The sequence below is a fragment of the Xiphophorus couchianus genome, chromosome 3 (assembly GCF_001444195.1).
Source record: "Xiphophorus couchianus chromosome 3, X_couchianus-1.0, whole genome shotgun sequence".
NCBI lineage: Eukaryota > Metazoa > Chordata > Actinopteri > Cyprinodontiformes > Poeciliidae > Xiphophorus > Xiphophorus couchianus.
In genome coordinates, this window is record NC_040230.1 from 17,854,299 (window position 1) to 17,880,014 (window position 25,716).

Genomic DNA, 25,716 nt, shown 5'->3' on the forward strand with positions numbered 1-25,716 from the left:
ACAGACATAAATAGAGTGAGAGACACTGGTTCAACAAATCAGAAAGGAGAGATAGAGAGAGGTTTCAAGCCTCCATCTGCAGAGAGCGAGTCAGGAGACATGCCTTCTGGCAGGAGCTGAAGAAGACAGCTGTGTTTGGTGTGGTATTTTTAAACGCATCAATGCTGCTCCAATCCCTGCGCCTCGCCTGACCTATTTTTAGCCAGGGCTGGCCATTGTTCTATTTCTGTCACCTGTGAGCCCCGCAGTTGTTGATTCACATGCAAATGAAGCTCGCTCCCTCCCCGGCTTGCATTTCTGCCTGTACGAGGTGCTCAGAGCACACAGCTTTCTCAGCAACTCGGCTTTACGTTCTCCTCTCTGCCCGGACACTTTGCCGGGGAGAGAAGACAGAAACGCAGGGACATAGGCAGATAAAAGAATCAGAACCTGCTGCCATCTTCCTCCAAACATTGTGTTGATGTTTGGACCAGACTGAAGCAGGACTCCCGGGAGAGTTGCTGCCCTGCCGAGACAGAGAGAGTGTGTAGTTTTTGTGTTAGAGCTCTACAGTGTCAGAGTAGTTCCTCAGAGGAGGAGGCAGAGGAAGGGAGAGAGTCGCCCGTCGTCGTGGTCTCCTCCCCCCCACCGAGCTTCTGAGGGGTGGCTCTTGGTGACAGGAAACGCAAGGCTGGCGATGAGACCTGAGCGCTGACTGGAGTATGCTGCAGACGATTTACGAGGGCGAGTCAAGTTTCTCCACAACAGAGGGGCGCGTCGGACACCAGCATCTCCCCAACCAGAGCAAGATGCACAACATGAACAACTCAGGTGATCTCACGCCCCGCTGTCTCTGCTCATCCTAAGGAGTCCTCTGTCCTCCTGCTTTTTCCTCTTCTTGTGCTTTTCCCAAATCCCTTCCACCCTCCGTGCTTCCCATGCACATACCCACTCCATCTTTCTGTCTCACTCTCTCAACTCTTGTGCGCTTTTTCCGTGGGAGACATCTCAACCCACTTGGAGCAGAAACTTTTTCCCCGAATCAAGGTATTTTCCTCTGACATACATTGCGGTGTGAATTGCTTTTCTGTGTGGGGTTCTGACAATAAGTGCTTTTCGTCCCCGTTGACTTAAATCAGAAATGGAGTGAACTCTGTTCCGCTTGCTTGTAGCTCACTGAAATGACTCACCGTGAACATGACAGGGATGTTGGGTTTTGCAAGCTTCCATGCCAGCGTGCACTTTTGAGGGGACAGGGAGGGAAGCTACAGAGATACTGAAATCAGGGGGACATCTAAAAGGCTTCACTTTGGACATTTACCACCAACTCCGTAGCGGTTCTATTTTGGGCTTAGGACTTGAATTGAAGAGTTCACAGCTGACATCAGAATGAGTAACATCTATTTACTGTATTGACTCAAGAGCGACATGAGTCACACTTCATTTGTTTTTTCTTCTTCTTCTTCTTCTTCTGTTTCCCCATGTGACTGCCGAGAAAACTCGAAAGTATCTTTAGAAATTATGACAGAGATGAAACTGCTGTGTGAAAATGTTATCCTACAGTTGCGTAACTTCATTTAAAAAAAAGAAGAAGAAAGAAATAGAACAACGCAGAAGGGTTTAACGAGCTTCTGCCTGTACACTTAAATTTTATAGCTACTTTTTACATTGGCTATAAATGTTTTAGTATTAAAGTGAAAATAGAGTGGATTCAAGATAATTAAGACAAGACAAAGTGAGAGTGTCAACTGCCATTGAATGTACCTGAAGCCTTATGGATCTTCTATATCCATCGGTCTATAGAAGAAGGGATTTTTTTTTCCTATTGTCATGCGGCTTGTGAACCAAACAAGACCCGTATAGCGCAAGCACTTGAATTCAGGCTCCTTGCTTATTCTGTGGGTCAGCTATTCTTAGGTGAGTTATTTTCAGCTTATGGCATTAGCCTGCTAAGATTAGGCGTCTGTGCGCGTTATCATTCCATCTCGCATGCTCCTGATATAACAGCGCCTCGGAACAGATATTAATAGAGAATTCTGCGTTTGCCTGTTTTAATTTGTTCTTTCCACTTTAGAATAAACCACATGACGATGACTAACATTATCTGCACAAAAAATATGTCTCTGTGTAGAACGGAGTGAGTTTACTGGGTTCCTCCGGCTGTTTGTTCACAGTAAGACATAGGCTATATCAAAAATGCTCTAATAGTTTTCTGTTTGTTATTTTGTCACGAAAAGAGCATGTGAAGAAGCTCCGGTGTCAGTTAAGTAGCTTATTTGTGATGTATTTGTCTGAAACACAGTTCTTATCTTTCTTCCTTCCTTTTATCACACTTCAAATGGAACAGATAATAAAGGGGGTTAATCACAATTTCAGATTAGCATCAGGACCAATAAGGTTCTATCACAAAAAAAAAAAATAATAAATCCACAGGTGGGTTCTTAAACAGAACAGAGAAACTAATGAGTTTCCCCTTTTGCTCAAAATATCATACAAATTTCTAAAAAATAAAACTTTTCAGAGAAGAACAATGCAAAACCCTTCAAGTCCACTCATCTATGTCCTGGATCTATTCTGGTAGTGTGCGTTTGATGTGTTTACCACAGAAGAGATGGTGCAAAACAGCATGCAGAGGACAGGTTTGGGTGTCAGCACTGCCTGAAAACTACATGATTTAGGAGTAAAAAGATTCCAAGGACAAAAGAGCTGCTATAAATACCCTAGACATTTCTAAATTCCTCTTCCTGTTGTTGTAAAATTCATCCTTAGAACAGCATAGTTCACTACTGTTAATGTTATGGGACCTTTTTGTTCCTGTTGAATGGATTTCTTTGGTTCATAGAATGCTAAAAATGGAAAGAATGACCCATTTGACTAATGAATAGATTAGGAATTTACTGATTATGCAGAGTGAAGCAAATGTTGCGAGCATGCAGAGGAGCGGATCTCAAAACTTTTCAGCATCCGGCATGCAAAAAAACAAACAAAAGAAACACATCTGTGGGAGTAACTTGTGACCTAGACTATTGGTTGAGTATGTAAATGTTAAGTCAATTAAGCTGGTATGACTTTTGAAGCATTTAAAGCATGAAGAATTTTTACAACTATTATTTTTCAGGTTTAGTTGAATTCAGGTTTAGTTGATTCCAAGACCGCACACTTGTCAAATTTTGTCCCCAAGCATCGGGACAACTGCTGCAAAGTAAAGGAGCGTCCTAAAAATCTTCAGTAAAAAGCATTTCCTAAACGTCAGTCGTCTGCTTAATTCTCTTTTTTTGCTCATGTTTGTCATACTTTGCATTGTGTGTTATTGTCGTGTAAATAATTAGAGGTAACAGCAGGACAGGAGACAACTGAATGCTTGGCTTCCTTCAGTCAAAGAGCCGTGGTGGCACTGCTTTGCTGTCTTTGTTAGCAGACAGCCTCCCTAACCACAGCTCTGGCTCAGCTGCAAGGACGAGCCTGCAGTCTTAAAAATAAAGACCTGTTTCCTGCTTTAGACATACCAGCTGCTCAAAATAACAAGGCACTTAATGAGAGATCCAGCACCACATTGCAGTCCCAAGCATCGGCTTATTTTTTTTTGCCCTCAAACATCTTCTGTATCTCTGTTTCTATTTATACTGGCAGACGGGGGGAATTTAGATAAGCAGCCCCTCTCTATTTCAGTTTAAATGCTCACATACATTCATGTTTACAGCATAACCAAGTGTGTTCTTAGTCTCTGTGGCAAAAAACTGAAAATTAGCACGCATTTGGCTAAGAAATGTAATAAGTAGAAAATACCTAAATTTAGATAGGTGAGCTTTACTATGAACTGATGAAAATGAAGTTGCTGCACAGCATGTGGTATATTTACTTTTACGTAATTCTCTGGCTGCAAATCAACAAAATTTCAAAGTCACATATTTAAGTTTTGCCTTTAACAAACACTAGTTTGAGGCGATGGTAATTTTGTTTAACATTAATGAGATGCTATCAATCAAACACTGGAATTAGCTTTTTTCTTGGGTGACTAATCAATGATCAACAGGTCAAATATTAAGAAATCAGATTTCCTTCTTCCCCAGTTTTTAAGATAAACTCAGTCTATAAATTCATTAGCTACTGCTCTGATGTCTGTTTTTTTTTTTAAAAAAACGGAAAAGAAAGATCAGCTCAAGGTTATAATTTCATTCATAAATGGAGACAGTCTTCTAAATCTTTGGCTATCATTTTGTAAAATTAAAGAACCTGCTATATTTCATCCATCATTTGATGTGACGTAAAAATGGCATTGGTAAAAATTAGAATCAGATCTCAAGAATATGAGCGATCGACATTGCCTAAGAAACACTTGAGGAATTCATCTCTGTTTAATATTAAAATGCTGCTCCATTTAATCTCTGAAATAGTTTTCTCAGAAATATCTGCAGATCCAACTGATAAAACAAGATCCTTATGTAGGCTCAAGAGCTTAAATTATTTTAGCCTGTTTGTCCTTTTTAGAGGATTTGCTAAGATTCAGTCGTATTCAGTGAGGCATGGCGATGCTTCAGCTACAGAAAAACTTGTTACAGTGAAACGTTGCGTTCCAACCCTCTCACGTGCAGTAGTAGCATAATGTCCCTTGTGATGTGTGTTTCTTTCTTGGATGGGAACCTGCTAATGTGGTCTGAGGCAAAAAAAAGGCAGCCATCCAACATCTTAAATTAAGGCTGTGATTGTCACTCTAAGCACCAGCAGGGCTAATGAGAGACAGATTGGTTATAGGAATAAACACGTTGGAGACGCTGGTGGTGCGATGCTGCAGTGGGAGTGTGGTCACAGGCAATGAGTCACCCTATATCCCCTTGGCAGGACCTCTGCTGGGAGAGGAATTTGGGCACGGTACAGGGTGCTTGTTGCTCCTCCTGTGCTAAAAACAAATTTGGGAACTGTCATTCATAAATCTCTTGTTTACCAACGCCTACTGGTCCTTCTGTGCACTTTCCACCAATCAAGCGGCACCCAGTATGAAGTGTTCCCTGTAGGGGTCAATGTCACAGACTGGACCACTGTCCCAGAATGCGTAGACTTTTTTTATTGAGCGACAATTTCAGAAATTAGCTAAAAGTTATGTAAATGTGACACTGCGTTTTATTTTTGCCTGTGTTAAATAGAGCCGGTGGCCTCACAACTGTGACACTCTTTTGCATGTCGTCTATATTAAGACCCTGCTCAGAAAAACATTTAAAATTAGCCTCAGCGTCTGCTAGTTCTGCTTTCTCCTCTGCCTGTAGAGTATTTTTATAATATAGGAACACCAGATTTCAGTTCAAGTCATTAAAGACTGCAGTTTGAATTAATAAATGAGATTTTAGTTGGAGGCATTGCAAGTCTGATGTGATGTGTGGTTTGAAAAATGCATCACTAAGCATACCGGTATCCTTGTTTCTGTGTCAGTCATGACATGGGAAGCTAAAAATCACACATATCAAAGATCAAGGCTTTACTGTTGCTATAACAGTGCTTGCTTAAGTCTAAGACCGTGTGTTTCCTCATCACTGTCATTATTTGGCACGGTGAACTTTAAGCAGACATATGCATATGAGGCTACTGAAGCTTTCCCATCCTGTTTTGCTAAATGGAGATTTTCTGGTGGAGGCTGCGCTTGATGTGCCGATCAAAGTGGAGATCCTTAATGCCACTCATAGCCAGGATACAGAATGAAATATGAGATTAATTAGACCTCCCAGCAGGGATTTTATGCCTTTTTTTTTCATCTTTCTTTTTTCACTTTGGGTAGGGGAGCTATATTTGGGTCTATTAGCTAAAAGCAGCACTAAGGCTCTCTGGCTCCCTGAGCCGTGCTGTGGTTCACAGGTTCACAGCACCCACTACAAAAAGCTCCTTTGTCAAGTTCTTACAAGCTAAGATTAATATTCCCTGTCAGGAGAGAAGTGCCTGTTCTACAGGTGCCTGTTCGATGTGTCTGCCATGTTGTTGCCCTTCTCTGTCAACCGATTGAAGTTGTTTTTAGAACACAGAGAGGAAAAATGACAGCGCTGGAGTCCCTTCTGTTTGTCTTCACTTCTTTTGAACACGTTTTAAGTCGCTCTCCCCATTGATTCAGAACCGAGCTGTTGAAGGCTTTTCTAACGTCTCCCCTCATTCTGTCTCCGGCTCGGGACTCCTTTCTTATATAAGAGCTGAAAAAGCTGATATAATAGTCAACATGTCACATCGCACACTGTAGGCAGGAGATGACATGCAGTGAGACTTGATATCTGCAGAACAGGGAGACATAATTACGTTGCCAGCGTTGCCATGGCAGCAGCAAGTTAGGGTGGTGGATACTGGGGAGTGTGTGTAGGCGTGTGTGTGTGTGCGTAGTGAGTGTTTGTCGGAGGGGGGGTTGTCACAGACTGGGATTGCGCCACTCGCTTTAATGTTTCTATTTTTAATCATCACCGGCGCATGCACATGGAAGGGTGGCAGAACTAAAAAAAACATGACAAAACAAATGAGCACCAGTGAGCTTTACAACATCAGAGAGCAAAGGGGCACTTCTTTTTTTACTCTTTTTTTTTTCTTTTTTTGCTCAGGTCTCCTGTGGATTTTGTCGCTTTTTACAACCTCTGTTTAGATTTATTACAGGGCCTTCACATGGACATGTGTGTAACAATTTATGCAGGCTTAGTTCTTCCAGTAACAGGTGAAGTAATGGCACCGCTGATGATCCCTCAGATGTGACCTCTTGAGAAGATTAAGCCAGTGAAAGGACTCAATAAATCTCCATCTAGCCCCTGGAATTTTAAGTAGATTTTAATATTTGTCCAGCTTTGCCACTAAGGAGACAGAATACAGTCCAGATGCGTCTCTGAATATCACATCGTATTAGGCTAACTAACCTTTATCCGCTAGATTCAATTACCGCAGAAACTATACTGCCTTGCAAAAAGCATTCACTTGTTACTTTTTAGCCAAAGTACTTTTACATAATAGTCCAACACAAAATAGCTCATAATTATAATGTGGATGGAAAATGAAACATTGTTCTCCACATTAAGAGAAGATTAGAGAGATTGGGCTAAATGCAAAATGATATGCTTGCCAGAAAACACTACACATCACCCCAAGTTCACCATCTCCAAGGTGAAACATGGTGGTGGGACAGAGAAGCTGGTCAGTGTTTATGGTAAGATGGATGGAGCTAAATTACAGAGCAATCCTGGAAGAGAAACCCTTTGTGCCTGCAGAAGACTTGAGACTGGTGAAATGTGGAGGTGGTTGCATCATACTTTTCTTCTTCTACAGGCTGTTGAGGCTTCATGCATACCTATGACCCCATAGATAAAGAGTCTCAGCTTGAATGGAATGGTTTATATCATGGCTGTCCAGTATAAGTCCTCAATGGCTAGAGTCCTGCCAGTCTTTGATATGTTTCTGCTCCAACACAGCTAAATCAAATGGCCCAACTTAATTTACATCACGTCAAAGTTCTGGAAAACCAAAAAAAAAAAAACCCGAAAAGATGCAGGGTACCAGTTTTTGACGTTCGATTGACTTTGAACACCTTTAGATTAAAATACAACCATGTGCTAGTATGGTCTAGTAAAAGTCCAAACCTAAATACAATTGTGAAACTTTGTAAAGACTTCAAAATTGCTGTTTAAAAACGGCTCCCCATCCAATCTGACTGAGATTGATTTATTTTGTAAAAAAATAAATAAAATAAACAAAAGGTTTCAGCATTTACATGTGAAGATGGCTGCAAGTGACGCAAAAGGTGTGTGAACAAGGTAGGGGCAATAAAAACTACAATAAGAAGCATCACAGTCTTTCTGAGTTTAAATTGTTCACTGAATTCTGTCAGATCTTCACATGCCCACAAGTTACTCCAAAATAAACTTACCCTTCACTGGATGATTTGGTTCAGTCATTTATTAATATGTCTCTGTGGCATTTATTGACACTTTCATTGAAGCAGCCATAGTGACACAGTTCAAACAGTAAAAGGAAAAATCCCAGCAACAATATCAGTTTTTAAGAATAACAAACATAATTGGTTTATTGTTATTAAAAAGGAATAGCAAATCTCTCTCTCTCTCTCTGTATTCATCCCTTGTACAGTGTTTTGCTTCAGGGGCCTAAATCCAAACTTGTGCTCTGCTTCTCATGTTTGTAAGAAATCCAACCTCTGTGCCATTTTCCTTCCTTTGTACTATTATGCATCTCTCTCAAATATATTCAAAATATTGAAAACTGTATTGTAATGATTCAAGATGTGAAAACATTCTAAAGGTATAGGTACTCCCAAGACACTGGACATTGTCCTGGCACATATCTTAAAATTAATTGAAAATTTTCACTCTCCACATAAGTGCACACAGGGTCAGCCTGATGAAGGCAGATGGGACCAATTGTGTGAATTAGATGAAAAAGTATAGAGAGGACGTGGAAAATATTGAACAATCACTAATCATCCTCTGTGGAGGAGGACGATGAAGTAAATCTGTGTCTCGTGTTCTTTTCTGGCCATTGATTTTTTTTTTTCTGCAGAACTGGCTATATATAGAGACTGGAGACCAAAGGGGATGCCCTGTCACTTTGTATCAGGCAATTACCTATAATAGAGAGGCACTTCTTACCAATGTGCATGCTGCATTGTCTGTGCAGAAGCACAGAAATGAGAACACCATACAGGTACATGAATTTACAAACTCATGCAGGTTCACGGCCTGTTTTTGTCATACATTATTAATGAGAGGGGGAAATATCTGCAGGATGTTCTGTTGCAGATGGGGAGGAGGACATTTTTGCAATTATTTATCTATCAGTGGGAAAACAGATTTCATGTAAATACTTTAAATGACTGCTTCAACATTTCGTGTCACATGTCTGCCGAGTCTCAAAGTGCACACAACAGCCCCCAGTGGATTCTGAAATGACGTATGTGAGACTGTTTGTTTATAGATGCTATTATAATCGCAGGCTTTCCAGGATCACGGGAGAGAAAGATCTTCTTTTTCACAGTGAATGCGCACATTTTTTATCTTCCGTATAACCGTTCATTTAGTTACAGCTGAAATACAAAAACAGCATAAATCTTACATCTTGTCCTTTTTCTGTGCCGCAGTCGACATTAAGCCAGACGTGCCATTGGCTGTGGAGCCCCTGTCCCCTTTGGACCTACGCACAGACCTGAGGATGCTGGGGCCAGGCTCAGACCCCGGACTGTGGGAGAGGCAGCTCCAGCAGGAGCTGCTCCTCATTCAGAAGCAGCAGCAGATCCAGAAGCAGTTACTGATCAGCGAGTTTCAGAAGCAGCACGAGAAGCTGACCCGTCAGCACCAGGCTCAGCTTCAGGAGCATCTCAAGGTTAGCATTGCACTGAGCAGTAGCATGGAGGTCAGCATGACAACAGAAACAACAGAATGCAGCACAGCATGACATTAGTGCAGATGCAGTACAAAAATGTGTATCTCAGGACAGCATAAAAAGAGTGCAGCAGAAGGAAAACAACTCAGCAGGACTCAAGGTTTTGCAGTACATTTTATAAAAATACATCTAGCTGGAGCGTTGAGTTTTTACTGCAGCAAAACAAGAAACAGCGGAAGTTTTTAAAAGCTTCTTTGATTCTACAATTACTTCTGTTCATGCTGATGTGAGCACCGCTTTTCTCAGCTCCAGCAAGAGCTCCAGGCCATGAAGCAGCAGCAGGAACTCGCTGAGAAGGAGCGCCGTCTGGAGCAGCAGCAGCAGCAGCAACAACAACAGAACCAGCAGGAAAAAGAGCTGGAGTGGCATCGACGAGAGCAGCATGTCTCCAGCCTGAGCCTCAGGGGCAAGGAGCGCTCCCGAGAGAGTAAGAGCTCGGCACCGTCATCGTCGCGATTTCCTTTCTGTCAGGGGCGAATATTTTACAAAACAAAGTTAACCGCCCATGACAAAAGCAATTATAAGGCTGAACCTTTTCCATTATCTTTAATGCATATCAGTGGGGTTTATGACAAATGTACATATATGAGCTGAGTAGAATAAACTGGATAAATGTTCCCTTCAGTTTACCCACTGGAGCAAGCACATTTTCTGTCGTAATCCTAACATTATAGTGTATAGTGTAGTGTTTTTCCCAGTATGCTCGATTGGACAGTGTTCTTTCCCTGACACTTCATTTAAAATGTCAATTTTTTTCTCACAAAACCCCACCAGATACTGCAAACATTTGAGCTGGTATTTCTTTGCATGAAATAGTTAATACTCAGCACTGACTATGTGAAGGAAAATGCTTATTCATTCTTGGGCAAAATCACTTCTAAACACTGTCGGCAAGTAATTTAAGAAAGCAGGGTTCCTGTTTAAGACAGCCTCATTAAAATGACTTGCTAGTTGGAAGTAAATCACAATTAGATTTGGAAAAGCAAGGACTTGAATGTGAGCAATAAAGAATTAGACTCATTTTATTGCCATTCATAATGAGGACAGGCTGTTAATTTTTGATGTCTCTTGATCGTGGAGAAAATATTTCTCAACAGCAAATCAAACTGTCTCATGATTCTGGGCTTGGCTTTAGGCCTCTGATAAGTAATTATGGATGGCACTTATTCAGCACTGATGACATCCAGTTCTTCGGTGACCTTTAAAGCTCAAATTTAGAAGAAATATCTTCCAATGGCATGACAAAAATAGTGCCAGGTATAGCATTTCATTGATGTTTTTACCTTATAGTTAATAATAGACAGGATTTATGACTTTGCCAAGTCAGGTAATGTGAAGCTGTTCTCTGTAACTCTAACCATATTCTGGGGTAGAAACTCACTGCAGAATCACGTATGCAGCAACATTATTGTCCCCTTTGACCACTAGGGGGAGATCTTCCTACATAAGTGGCTTTCTTAGGTGAGGAGAGGATACTCAGTTACAGGAGTTGTGGGGGGAAAATTTTGATATAGTCTTGCTGTTTTTAAATTGGGATGCAGGGAAATTACCTTTGTATCTATATATATATATACATCGAGTGTGAAGGTCCAGGCATTTACAAGTTAGGGTAACCCCAATCCCTTTGGTTCTGCCTGTTGGTCTCACAGGTGCAGTGGCCAGCACAGAGGTGAAGCAGAAACTCCAAGAGTTTCTGTTGAACAAAACTGCAAAGGATCCAGTCACTAATGGAGCCAATCACTCTTTCATCCAACATCCCAAACTCTGGTACACGTAAGTGACTTGTATTACTTTTTGGGGAGAAGTTGAATATTTCGGCAAATTTTTTGCCTTTTTGAAAATTTCTTTATTTTTTATCAGGTCCTCACACCATGCATCCCTGGACCAAAGCTCTCCACCACTGGGCACATCGCCCACCTGCCAGTACACTCTGCCGTCACCTATCGAGAGCAAGGACGACTTCCCCTTGAGGAAGACAGGTTTGCTAATCTACACATGAACACAGCACCAACATAAAAATCTTAATACATACACGTCCTCAACATACATATTTTTCAGAATTTGTTTATGAAAAATTAAACGCTTGAAAGACTTGATATGTTTTACTGTCAATTCAAGAAAGATGTTTTTACACTTTTGTTGAGGTGATATTAGGGTCAGTATGATACACCCTCTGTCAAGTTCAGAAAAACATTAATTTGTCATATCTGATTATGTAATAATCACTGATAATAATTTGCCTTCTCACAGTAGTTATCCGGTGCCATTTGTGTTCCTACATGTTTCCACACAAATAATTTCAAAGTGACGATGACCTTTTTTAATGCAGTTTTTGTCGACTCTGTCAGGTGAACAGTGCAACCTAAGAGCTACTTCCTGTCTTACTTCAAAATAGAAGCCTCAAACGTAGCACAAAACAATACTAAGCATAAGGTATAAGCCCATAACGATAGCCTTGACTTATTTCACTAAACAGTTAAACACAGACACAGACGGACACAGTGGATAGTGTTACGTTAGACAGACTCCGCTTTGACAAGAAATCTTATGTCAGGAGATCTTGTTACGTCTCCAGTCCTGGTGTTAATAGGCTGCCGTGTTAATGCCCGTATGTTAATGATCAACCACAGCTCGAAGGTGCTTTGAAGTAGTCCATAGCTAAATTGGATAATTTAGGCAGAATAATTCTTCCTGAGATATGGTGCCTCAAAACTGTTTTAAAAATATAAACATAAAGTTTCCACCAGAAAAGAGCTCAGGTTTGTTGGTTTAAAGTTGAAGGGAGTTCTCTGGGGATTAAAGTGGAAATAAGAATGATTCCTTTCGCTCAGTCGTTCTGATTTTTCTTTTATGGGTGTAAAGGTTTGCAGAAGCAAAAGCTTCATAATTTGGCAATGAGGTCACCAAATACAATATGTTTTCTCATCCTCTATGTCCCCCAGTTAATGAGCTGCAGGTATATCATTTTGCATATGTGCACAATTTGAATATCAAGCAGAGGAATTACATATAGTAAAATAATATCACAGCACATCAGAAAATAATCTTAAAACTTTAAAAGATGACTTCTTTTTATCTTTGTAATATGTCCACAACACATGAGTTTCCCATCTAAGATACCAATAAATGTCCTTTAAAACTAACTTTGGGATTCACAACACATTTTTCTCCCAAATAAAAAGGGATGTTGTCTAGTTTTAATTTGAATAGAGTTAAGAGAAAAATCTTAGAAGTGAAGAATTTAAATTTACATTTATCATAAGAAACTTGGTTTCTCTGCCTTAGTCCTGTGCACTGACAAAACTCTTTTTAACTCTGTAGATATAGATTACTGAATCTATATGTGGTCATTTCCTGCTCAGGGCCATCCTCCCCCACTTCCTGTCGATCTTTATAAAAGTCCTCTGAGAGTTTGGCACACGAGACAGAGGACGAACACAAAGGTAGTTTTGTTCCCCGAACCATTGGTTGTCGCAGATAACTGATTGGCAGGTGTTGCAGACTTAAAGCTTGCACAGGCAGGATGAACCCTGACAGGACTGTTTGTTTAAGAAAAGACAGCTCTCTTAAAACAAAGTAGAGGTGACTTAGAACGCTCCGTGTCAGACTCCCCACTGCTTCACCACACCGGATTGCCAAGCCCAAACTTTTCCTGTATGACTTTGAGATTCACAATGAGGTGAAGCTTTTGAAATATGTTATTTGTCCCTAAAAACTTACAAAACATTTGTATTTTTTAATGAAGATTTACTTGAAGTCAATTTTATTCTATCTCTTTAGGTGGTATGTTCTGATCTGGTAGCCAATTATTGCTTTAAATTGCAGGCTAACCATAATACGTGCTTTGATCTCTTCTCTTAAGGGCGCCATGTACTTATAGCCTCATAATCCCTATAAACGCAAAGCGTCACTGACACTCTTGTGTTTCTCTCAAGCACTCAAAAAGCAGGTTAAAGACTGCCACGTGATTTACATGTTACCTTTGCTTATATCCTCTTTGTTTCAATTCCTGGAATTAGAATAGACTCGGCTGACAGCACGTGATAGTCTGTGGTAAGAATAGTTGTGGCTGGGCAGTAAAAGTTGCATCTCCCCAACACACCCCACCCTGCTCTACTCTGGTCTTGACCCACTTACCAGAAGTGTGTATTCAGCAGGTGTGGGAAAGATTTTCGATAATAGTCCTACAAATGTAAATCTGTACACCAGAAAGCATTAGACTGTATGTTAAAAATGTATGTTTAAAATTTTATATCTTATTTTATATACTTGTATGCATATTTTTGTATAGACCAACATGTTTTTAAACTGTTGAGAGGTGGGTTGGGGGTGTCTTTGTCACAAATTAGGTCCTGGCAGACCAGTAATACTTTTGTAGATTGGTGTTTTCTTGCAAGTTTACAATAACTGATTGAGGACATAAACACTCCTATTCTCAATGAATTCAGCTCAGTTCAATGCAATCATTGTTATTTAAATCTAATATTCGGAGATACTACATATTCAATATTATTATTTGGTTGGTGAGAACAATATCCTCTGCTTTTGTTATTGGAATAGAGTATTCTTTGTGTCATCCATTGTTGCTGTATTGCCAAGACCTGATTGTAGGGTGAGTAACTGGACTGAATAACCTGATTTGATTGAAAAACAAAAATGTAAAGTGTTATCAGCATAGCAGTGAAAATCAATGTTATATTTCTGAAAGGAAAGATGTTAACTGCTAATTTTGCAATTATATCCATCTATCTATTATCTATACCTGACTATACTCTCACAGTTATGTAAAATACTAACTTGTCATATTTTTGCTGTTAAGCAGAGGCTAAATTAGGAGGAGACTGTTAAATGTATTCTAACACAATGGAAAAAAAATATATATATGTATACTTGGAGAGCAAAAAACTGTATTGGAAACCAAGATTTGTGTTAAGAATACAAATCTTGGTACAGAGTTGGTATCTGTTGGCACTGTCAGGATACATACACATATATGTACTAAAAAGAGATGCATATGTCTGTCAAACAGTTTATCTGACAAGTTCTGCTTGCACCTGATTACTGATATAAAGATACTTCCTGATCCAGTTTAAACTGGATTCCTAGCTAAGTTGTTTATGTTTAGACATGACACTGGTTCATCCGTTTTTGTAGGTCACATTTAATGGGCTTACTAAATAAACGAAAGCATTCCTAAGTAGCTGACTCAAAATAAGTTTTTAAACTGTTTTATTTCTCTCTTAAAAAAAAAAGGTAAACTTGTTTTTTCTTTGAGTCAAAGAAACTCAAAGAGACTCAAGGAGAGTTACAGTCTCTTTGAGACAGACATACGTTATTAAGCTTATGTCTGTAAATATACAGAGCAGCATTATTTTTTAAACTATTCAGCATTAGTTAAAAAATTTATGTCAGCAAAATGCTCTGTTGGTGTTCTGTTTTACAGAAAACTAAATTTGCAGAGAGCCATCTGGCCCAATCCGAGCTTTAATAAAGAATCACTAATAGAGATGGCGGGCTATACATCTGATTAACTAAAGATAGGCGGACCATTAATGACACTGATTTATGATTGCAACATATTGTAGTATTTCTTGTGTGAGATGAGGTTTTATTGCAGAAGTGACCCAGGTGTTCAGCATACACGATTTGCTGTAGCCTCCTGTTGCACCCACCATGCGTCAATGTATTTTTATTTGATTATTTCTCCATAGAGACATGTAAAAAAGTGTTTGTTCATGCGCTGCTGTCTGCGTTCCCGTGGCGACCAATTGGGATGCGTAGCTTGGTGGCAGCGGCGTGTAAAAATAGAAAGCAATCAAGGCGGCAGGGCGTGAAGCAAATTCATATGACTCCCAACAGCGATTTCTCTCCATTTATCTCTGCTGCCTCCTTTCTTCCGCCCTCGCGCTCTCTTTTTTTTATTATTATTATTCTACCTCACACCCACAGGATTAGAGGTCTGTATTAGGGAAGACGGTTTTGCTGCTTTTGACAAAAGCCAAAAATAGCAGCGTGCGACCCACTCTCTTCGCCTTGCCCCCCCGCCATCACGATCACCCTCCTCTTCCTCCTCCCCGCAGTGTTTCCACATCATAGTTGCACTTTCCTATGTGTAACCGTATGATGTACAAAACAAGAAAGGCCTATTTAACTATTGATCAGAGTTAAATAATTGAAACGGGTTGGCTATTGTGTAACAGAAGGGTTTACATAACTGTAATACATCTCTCTGCTTTGGCTTTCAGTCACAATAAAAGCAACTAATCTATTCTGCATGTTGTTTGAGTATGTAAAAGTAGCTGTGGGATTTCATTTGGAAGTCTGCTGTTCTTGAGACATAACCGAATGACTAAACAGGAGCATGGTTCACCAGGCGAACACAAACACTTTCAATTTTATTTATATACCAATTAATTCTTGCAAAAGTTTAAACTTTGTTCTCATTCAACCTACAATCATGTCCCGATCAAATATGACATTTTTTGCTCGAAACCATAGCAGGTGTAAATGTGTATTAAGGTTTGTTTTCCTTCACCAAGGGGAATCCATCCATCCATCCATTTTCTGTTCACCCTTGTCCCTAATGGGGTCGGGAGGGTTGCTGGTGCCCATCTCCAGCTACGTTCCGGGCGAGAGGCGGGGTACACCCTGGACAGGTCGCCAGTCTGTCGCAGGGCAACACAGAGACATACAGGACAAACAACCATGCACACACACACTCACACCTAGGGAGAATTCAGAGAAACCAATTGACCTGACAGTCATGTTTTTGGACTGTGGGAGGAAGCCGGAGTACCCGGAGAGAACCCACGCATGCACAGGGAGAACATGCAAACTCCATGCAGAAAGACCCCGGCCGGGAATCGAACCCAGGACCTTCTCGCTGCAAGGCAACAGTGCTACCAACTGCGCCACTGTGCAGCCCACCAAGGGGAATTTCTGTCCCAATTCTAAGTATGTTGCAGCGCTTGTTTCCTCTGTTCCCTTACATTTAGCTACCTCCATCTTCTCATCAACTCAAAAGACTTTTCTGGACGTTTCATGGTTTGGATGGTCTCTTCAAGTGATGTGCAGTGTTAGTTCTATGTAGCCCACCATGAGACAATGTATTTTTATTGGATTATTTCTCCATAGAGACATGTGAGAAGGTGATTGTTCAAGCAAAATGAGCAACCATTTTACTCATTTTGCTCATATGCTTTTCAAAGCTTGAGATAATGTTTTATTTCCTAATCCACGTTTAAGCTTCCTCACAACTTTTTCCCTGACCTCGGCCTTCATGAAGCTATTTGTTCCCGAATTTTTGATGTTCATACGGAGATGAAATTACAGGTGAACTTCATTGACTTCTGAAGACAATTGGTTGCACTGGATTGCATTTAGGGGTATCAGAGTAAAGGAAAACTGTTTACTACTTTTCACAGTTGTGCACTCAAATGTGTTGGTCTGTCACATAAAATCCCACTTAATACATTTTCTTGTTTGTGGTTATAATGTGAGAACACGTAAAATAGTTTGAGGGGTATGAATACTTTTATGAAGCACTTCATAAATCAGTGTCAATTGTTGATGAATTTAGGCAAGATCTTATCTGATGTAGCTGTTATTGGTTTTATAGTAGTAGTTAAAAATCATCCATCACGACAAGGCCAGAAAGTCTGTCTTTGCCAGAATTTCTGCTGAAATAAATTCAACCCTGTTAAATTGAGGTTTTAAAATGATTTGATTATCCTAAGTATGACAACATGCCAATATTCACTCAAGTTCCCATCATAAAAACCAGATGGAAACTCTTTATCCAACGTGTCTATTGTGACAGATATTGCATTAGCATTGTGACGCGGTCAGCCGTGTGTTTGGACTCGATACATTTGGTCCTAGCTCTGGTTTGCATTAGGGCGACGGGGGATGTGGAGGAAGCCTGAAACATCTGCCATGTTTTTGTGTTAGTTTAACTGTTGCTACTGTATCAGGCTGTGGTCACCAGGGCGGCAGGTAGCAGACTCTTTCACTTTGAGCCTGTGTGTTGCTCGACCTAATGTAGTCCAGATGATGTGGAAATGGGTCCAATCCTGACTCATTCAATATGTAGCTGGACACTGAAATGGTAGCATGTCAAAACATGGCAGCATTGCCGTTATTTCTCCTTTTGTTTTTGGATTAATAACTGTGGGAATGGAAAGGATTGTACAGTCTGACTCTGGCATAATGCAGTGAAACAATCTTGTTTTACTGGAAGGCTTGATTCTCCTTACAGAGTTGTGTGATTTGGATGCTATACAGAACGCCTGTCCTTTGTCTTGCAGCATCTGAGCCAAATCTGAAGGTACGATCCAGACTGAAGCAGAAGGTGGCAGAGAGGAGAAGCAGTCCAATGCTGAAGAGAAGAGACGGGAACATCATTACTCCTTACAAAAAGAGGGCTTTAGAGCTTATGGGTATGCCTCACTCAGTCACTGAAGCAGCCAATGCACAAATATGTTTTTTGTTTTCTGTGTCATGTTAGATTAAAGTTACATTAGTTGTTTTTATGTACTAGTTTAGATAATTGAACACAGCTCAGAGTGTGACAATGCAAACTATTGATGTCTCATAGATTCAGCGCCAACTAACAGCGCCCCTGGGTCTGGCCCCAGCTCTCCCATAGGGGCCTCTAGTGCCTTGGGGGCTGAAAATGGACCCTCCTCTCTGCCTACAACAACAAAAACTGAGGTAAGTGTATAAATTGTGCGCACAAAGATTGGTTAATTGTTTTGAACATGGCATAAAACATTCAGTTATTGCAGCCATAAAAGTGGACAGCTGCCCTCTGCTTGTTGCACTTCACTGACAATGACCTCCATGATGACATTAGAGAGGCACAACTCAACCCACATGACCTATTTCTCCTATTTACCTTCATAGATTTTATGCTATATGTAAAATTAAACAGTAACGGTTGCAACTGCTGAAACGTAAATACAGTACTGACCACATACTGTAGGTATCAGTATTAAAGATGTTAAAAACATAAAAACATTTTTTTACTACTTTTACACTATTTTTCACTGAAGCTGTACAAAAAATACATTTTAGTTCAATACCTCTTTCAGTGAGAAAAGAAAATCCATATTGGACAAATAGTTCTTTAGAAAGTCACCGGTTGCGTTGACTTTTCATAGGGTTCACTTCATTTGCGTGAGCTACTCTGATTCCTGGCTAAGTTACGGACTAGAACTCGCCTCAGACTGAGCTCACAGTACTGGAAGTTATGATATTTGACAGATATGACACATCTCCGAGCGATCCTAACAGAGCAGCTGTGTTTGCCTTCACATTGCTGTTTATTCTCCTAGGGACCTCCAGTGACACAGAGAAGGGAGAGATGCCCTGACAGACACCAGGTTGAAGGTTGAGGCTTGGGGAGACATTCAAACTGGGGATTTTAATTGATATCCCAGGCGCTGGTAGCCAAAAGACACCCACACGCTAACAACATAAACATGCAGGATTGCTATTGTATAGGCCTGAGTAGACGCTCTCATGAAAGTCATTGGTGGACTGCAGGGATCCCCGTGGACCCCATGCCTGTTGCAAAAGCAAGGAGTGTTTGTGCACCATTACATTAGGTATCCTTTTTCAGAGAGAAAGAGTCCCTTGGGTCAAATATGGGCCGGATATCCACATACAGGTCACTGAATACTGGTAGGGGTTGGAAGGATAAACATGGCTGTTCCAAAACCACATGCTGCTCCGCTGCTCTGCTGGGTACAGGAAGTATACCCCAGTGCTGATGTTCTCTGAGAGAGTAGCCTGAAGGTGGGGACTGGGAAGCTGAGAAACTGAGGACTGCACTTTGGGCTTAGAAACCTGCAGAAACATAAATTTGTGAATCAAGACTGGTTTCATTCTGTGAGGGTCTGAAAAACCTTTACTGCCATCAAAAATACTTGCAGAAAAATTGACTTTCTCCTGTCATAGCACATTTATATTCATGCCACTTATCTTACTTCCTTTTGAAACTGCCTTGAGTGCAATCTTTAGATCTGTCCATCCACTTAAATCTGTCTCTCTCGCTGTCTTCTCCCTGTTTGATGTAGAGGTGGCCTTCCCAGCCAAGATTATTCCTACCTGAGGGCTCCATGTCCATGCTGAGCTTGTACACATCTCCATCCTTACCCAACATCTCCTTGGGGCTCTCTACTACATCCACACCAATTAGTGTGAGTACAAATATTGCGGATCGTCCTGCATGATATTTCACAGTGTACGACACTGTGGCCCTTTTGTGGATGTGAGGTATTCATCTGAGTGTGGGAGCTTCAAAACCTGCCATCAGTGGCTTTCTGGACTCTCTTTATGACCGCAGGGTCACTGACCTGTGGCCCCAAATGATTTTATTGGGCTTAGATAAATATTGTGCTGCAGTGTCTTGTGTCAAGCATGCTCTTATCCTCCCCTGTTACCTCATTAATCACAACTTTTAAAAAGCCCCGCTGCTCTCAAGTGCAACTCCTGATAACTTGACACATGATATATCATCCTTTGCATAGTGGCACATTCCACAAAATATTTATCAGGTATACACCAATGTTAGACTCTCATATTCATTGTTACCTCCATTTTCAATGAAGATAATTTCTTATTGTTCTTTGTGGAAATTGGAATTTGAAAAGGTCAATATTGATTAAATTAATTTACTTTAATTCCCCCCTTTTAGGCTGCTATGGGCTTAAATGACAGATCGACGGAAATCAAGCATGGGTTGCCTGGGCACCTGCTGGGCCCTGTGCCACTTCAGACAGCCCTGGAGTCAAAGGTCAGCCCCAGCCACCAGGCTCTGCTCCAGCACCTCCTCCAGAAGGAGCAAATCAGGCAGCAGAAGATCATCTCTTCTGGTAAGGCTGTTACCTGACTTCAGTGAGCATCTAGTTTCTTCACACCTTAGAGAAGAACCTAAAAGTGCATTTTAAGTGCAGTTCAATAAATTAGGATATCATTGAAAGATTCAGAATGTGAGACAAATATTATATAGATTCAATAAAACCATGTTAATATGCTTAAAGCTTTAGCTAATTTTGATGTTTGTCGTGCACAGCTAGTGCAATCCCAGAATGACGTTCCTCAGAAAATTGGAGAATTAAATTAAAGAGAATTAAAGACCACAAAAAGAAAATGGGTTTTTTTTCTGATATAGAGATGTTGGCCTACTGAAAACTATTTTTGTCTCTCAAGCAGCCTTGAGACAAGGTAGGGCTCCTTTTTCATAAATCACTGCATCAGCTGAGGTGTTAAGGAAGCCCAGTTCTCTTTAATACCTTCAACAGACCCGAAACGTCTGACTGCTGTGGCCCCAGAAGCTCTATATCCAGCTGGAGTCTACGTCTTGGAATTTTTAACTTAAACTCCTGAATGAGCTTTGCTACATAATCCTCTCAAGGCAACGGTGATCCCTGTTGCTTGTGCAGTTTTTTTCTGTCACACTTTTTCTTTCCACTCAACTTTCCATCAATGTGCTTCAATACCGCACTCAGTCAGCTTCATTAACGATGACCTTTTGTGGTTGACCTCCATATGGTCTACTGGACAACTATCACGTCATGATTGTCTAGGCCATAACATATCTGTATTCATTTTTTTAAAATACAGGTCAAACTTTTGACCTGTCCTAATTTGTTTAAAACAAAGCCCTTCAAAATAAAATGCATGATTTACTACAGACGTTTTGTGCACCTGTGTTTACAGCATGATTTTTGGAAAACTTTACCAAGGTGTTTTTGTTCTCCGGCAAGGTCAAGGCTCCATGTCCTCCCACGCTCAGTCCCCTCTGGTCATGAAGGATCGGCCCTCCAGCAGTCGCCCTAAGCTACCAAAACACAGACCCCTGAACAGAACCCAGTCAGCACCTCTGCCTCAGAACACACTGGCCCAACTCGTCATCCAGCAACAGCACCAGCATTTCTTGGAGAAACAGAAACAGTACCAGCAGCAGGTCCACATAAATAAGGTAAAACATCAAGTTTCATGACTCCCACAGTGCTCCTCCTAACATTCAGCGTCCATTTTTGGTTCTCATGAGGTCGCGGTTTATTGTAGGAAGTTTGGCTTAATCGTTTTAAGGACACAAGTGTGGTTCTATTTTTAGTCATTGTGAGAGAGTATGTGCAGCTCAACTTTGCGGACCTGGCTCACACTCTGTCCTACCCTCAAAATCCTGCTGTTATTTCTGCAAACCGAAGAACTTCTGCCTGACTTCAAAAGAGGAAGAAATCCTTCCTCTGCAATAATTCTGTTATCGTAGCTCATGGCGTCTGTTCTACTCACATGCTAACGCTGTGAAATTTAATTCATCTTAGTTCCCATGAAAAAAAAAAGAAGCCTTGAATGCATTTTGTTCCTCTGTGGCAATATTTGTGTTTCTGTAAGTTGGCCGTAGTGACCTGGCTTTACACAGACTGTCATTATTCTAGTGTGAGGTGGCCGACGGCATGAAAGGCAGCATTGTGTGAGCGCACAAGCTGATGTGTCCCAGGGTTGGGTCCTGACAGAGGACCTCATACCTAAAAATATTTAAAGAAGCACTTACTGAGCAGCACAATAGAAATTTAACATGTCACAGTTTCTTTGTGCATTAAAAACACGATTAAGAGTGAATTTAAAACGCTCTCTGTGAAGCTGACTCATTTGAAAATAATAGCAACAGCGTCTTTAGAACCATGTCAACGGGGCCGGCTCTGATCACTCAGGCCAATGAGATTGCAAGTAAATCCTCTTTAAGTGGAGGTTATAAATGGCCACTAATCGGGGATGAGCCCTTAGTGTTTATTGAGAGGCAGCTCTGAAACATTGCCCTAATTAATTTCCGAGCAGTGGCTTTTATACGGTTGTTTTTAAACATCCTTCAATTGCTTCTATTTTTCCAACGCTAGCAACAGAGGTGGTGGGAGGGGGAGAGCTGTATTGGAAATCCACAGGAGCTTAGGGATTATAGGAACAGTTGCGAACGGTTTTCACTAATGCAATGCTAAAGAGGCTAATTCGTATTGATGAAAGGGTATTTATAAAAGGCCTAGATTCTGCAGATAGCAATGCTGTTGGTTACCAGCTGACAGGAAGAAGACAACCTGGCTTTGGAGCCCTCTTGTGGGTAAATAATCTGCAAAGGCTGAGAAAGCAAATAATTCAATCCAATTAGGTTCAGTTTATTTACATAGCACAAATTAATAACAAAATGTCTTCTCAAGGCACTTTGCAAGAAAACAAGATCAAATTTATGTAAAGAAATATGTAATCAGATTAATGCAATATTATAGCTTAATAAAGGCATAATAATTATTTACTAACATTCATTCCTAAGTGATCCTATTTTTAATACAATACAGTCAGATTAATGTAGAAGCATAAAGAAGAATGGCATCAAACTACATCTCTACTTTCTGGTAATATATAAAATACAAAAAAGAAAAACACAAGCTGATAACTGGCAGTTAAATTTCTCCCTGTTATTATGGATTGTTTATAGTTATGCGACTTTTCATAAGGAATTATTATTATTATTATAGGTTATCTGATGCTAACCTATTAAAAATGCTCTCCTCACAAGAGAGCACACTTCTGCTATGATGAAATCTAATACTTAAAACAACAACAAAAACAAAACCTATACAAGCTGTTTATTCTGATTGCTACTAACGAAGCAAGGTACTGATGCTGTTCTACATTTCTGGTCCAGTCAACCTCACAGAAAGTTTGATAACTCTTGGCCACAAAGCTGGTCTATGTGCCAAATGGGTAATCAGACCCATTTTCACTGGGACACGGTGTTAATTACCAATTAGGAGACTTCTGTAAGCAGTTGATTGAGGTGAATTGTCTTTATAAAAAGTCAGAGTAAGGAACGCTCAATCCAAATGGACTCCACATTACTTTTTTTTATCTATTATGTATCATCTTCCGTCCTCTTTACTTCAGTGTCTCAATAAAGCAAATTAAAGTTTGTGGTTATAATGTCACCAGATGTGAAAAGGTTCTGTGGATATAAATACTTCTTCGTCATCGTATGTTAGACTACTTCTTTATGTGGTTACAAATTCTGTGAGGGATTGGATTTCGCTTTCATTTACAAATAGGGCTGCTTTAAAAGGTTAATTTAACTATATGTGTATGGATGCAGGATGTCGGCATTAACATCAAGTCAATGTGTTTTGCAGCTGTTATCCAAGTCCATTGAGCAGTTACGTCAGCCCAGCACACACCTGCAGGAATCAGAGGAGGAGCAGGAGGAGCAGCAGCCTAGAGAGGAGATGGAGAGCATGCAGGAGGACAGGCTGCCCCCTGGAGGAGTCATTCGGAAGCACACGCTAAGCAGCAGCAGCAGTGGCAGCTCGAGCGGCGAGCTCCCAGATGCTCACTGTGGGGTCATCAAGGTCAAAGAGGAACCAGCTGATAGTGAGGATGAGGCTCTGACCAATCGGCGCCTAGTATCCGAACAGAGCACCTATCTCCACCAGGTCAAAGGGAGGCTGGTGATAAGAGCCATGATCTGAGGGAATGGATGGAGTTGATATCACCCGCTCACAACGATCACAAACATCCACACTTGCACGCATGCATACACGTCAGACATTGCTCTGTCACGGTAGACCAGCTCTGTCACAACATATGACCTCTTCTCACTCAGCTGCAGCCTCACTCATCCTATACTGTTAAGACTCTGCTTGTGGTCTTTGTGTTGTGATCGCTGTAAGATATGTATGTTTCCTTGGTTGTAAATATGAAGACACTTTAGATTTTTCTTTTTAAGAGCCGCTTTGGTCACCCGGAGTCTGCTCAACTGACAAACCTTTATGTACATATACTGTGGATTTAGCGTCAAAGATGATTTGTAGAGGGAAGCATTAGCAGATGTACAGCTTTGACGAGCCTCCATTCTGTACATTTTTCCATAAAATATTCAAATATTATCAGTCTTTGCTCTTTGTTCTGGAAGCTAAATCATTTTTTTTAATTTAATTTAATTTTATTTTCATGAAAACCTGTGACAACATTCACTGTTCAGTGTTCCCACAACGGAAATGTGGAATATCTGTCTTAGAGAGAATGCACATTTAAATCCTAACAGGGCAGAAACTCATATTGCAATTTGAAGGATAAAGCACTAAATCCTGGCTTGGGTGTGCAGGCATCTCCTTCACACACCCCTGGTCTCCATCCCATCCCGCCTTGGAATGATCGCAGAGCCAGAGCCCTGCATTAGGTTGAGTTCTTCTCCTTTTCTCCCTGCCCTCCTCCTCCTCCTCCTCTCTGGGTCCAAAATCAAAGCTTAACGGAGTTCCTGCCCAGCTTTCAGCAGAGGAGTCAGACAGGGAAAAAGGGAGAAAGAGAGAGGGTCGGGCAGGAAATGCCTTCAAGAAGCCAGGAGTTGATTCATGTGTGCAGGAATGCTGAGAGAGGAGGACCTAGTGTCGGAGGAGTCCAAGGGGCCAGGCTCGAGAATTGATTTACTGTCAAGACGAATTACAAAGTGAGTGGGGATATGGTAAAGGGACTCCTTTTTTTAAAAAGGGAATCGCTTCCTTCATATTCCCCTGTGGCCTGCTTACCTCAACACACAGGGTTGATGTTACTTAAGAAAAAAAAAACAAAAAAAAAGAACATGGATGGGACCTTTATTTTCCCCCAGAAAGTGCCCATTGCAACGTGTATAGTCTGTCTTAAAGTGATCTGTCCAATGTATTGCAGAGTCATGAACCTTCCTGTTTTGTTAGTACTACTGTCGACTAAATGTAAAAAAAAAAAAAAAAGAAAAGAAAAAAAAATCCTACTCCAAGGTTCTGTGTTTGGATTCATGTGAGAAATCAAAACTGTCCGTCTTATGCTGCACAGTCAGATTGTCCGGTTTTAATGTTTTTAGTGTAAGTAAACACAATCAGAACAATGCGACTCTTGTTCTCCCGCTCCTTTGATTTGGTTATAATGAGACCCCCCACCCCCTTCGCTGCCAGTGGGTGGGTGAACGGAGGTGAAAGGGGTGGGGGGGGGGTTCTGTGGTCTGTTCATAGCAGTTTGCATTTTGTTTTCCTCTTTGTTGCCTTGTGTGATAAACCTTTTTTTTCTAAAAAAAAAAATAAAGTTAAATTACCTCTGAGATTCTTGCTGTTTAATTTTTTTTTCTAATGATGATGCTACATGAAGGAACAAAGCCAGCAAGCAACCTCTGAACAAGTTCTCTTTTTTTAAAAAATAAATAAATTCAAAGTGGCATTCTGGATAAATTTGAATAAACAACTCTGACGGACTGTTTGAATCATCGTATCAACTTGCTTTTCCCACAATACCTTCCACGACCCAGCTGTT

General features: G+C 40.7%; 1 protein-coding gene across 4 annotated transcripts; it reads left to right on the forward strand.

Annotated features, from left to right (window-relative positions):
- The first annotated feature begins 256 nt into the window (after positions 1–256).
- On the forward strand, positions 257–25,280 carry hdac9b (histone deacetylase 9b). 4 transcript variants are annotated; one of them, XM_028012819.1, is made up of 11 exons: positions 257–810; positions 9,080–9,321; positions 9,628–9,808; positions 11,031–11,154; positions 11,242–11,360; positions 17,688–17,819; positions 17,978–18,093; positions 19,461–19,583; positions 20,081–20,258; positions 21,153–21,367; positions 23,571–25,280. In XM_028012819.1, the coding sequence occupies exons 1-11, from the start codon at positions 702–704 to the stop codon at positions 23,904–23,906; spliced, it is 1,875 nt and encodes a 624-aa protein (XP_027868620.1). In that variant the 5' UTR covers positions 257–701; the 3' UTR covers positions 23,907–25,280. The 4 variants fall into 4 exon arrangements, with proteins under 4 accessions (XP_027868620.1, XP_027868618.1, XP_027868619.1 ...); XM_028012817.1 differs by having other exon boundaries at positions 260–810; positions 11,022–11,154; XM_028012818.1 differs by lacking the exon at positions 257–810 and adding an exon at positions 817–1,026 and having other exon boundaries at positions 11,022–11,154.
- The last annotated feature ends 436 nt before the right edge of the window (positions 25,281–25,716 follow it).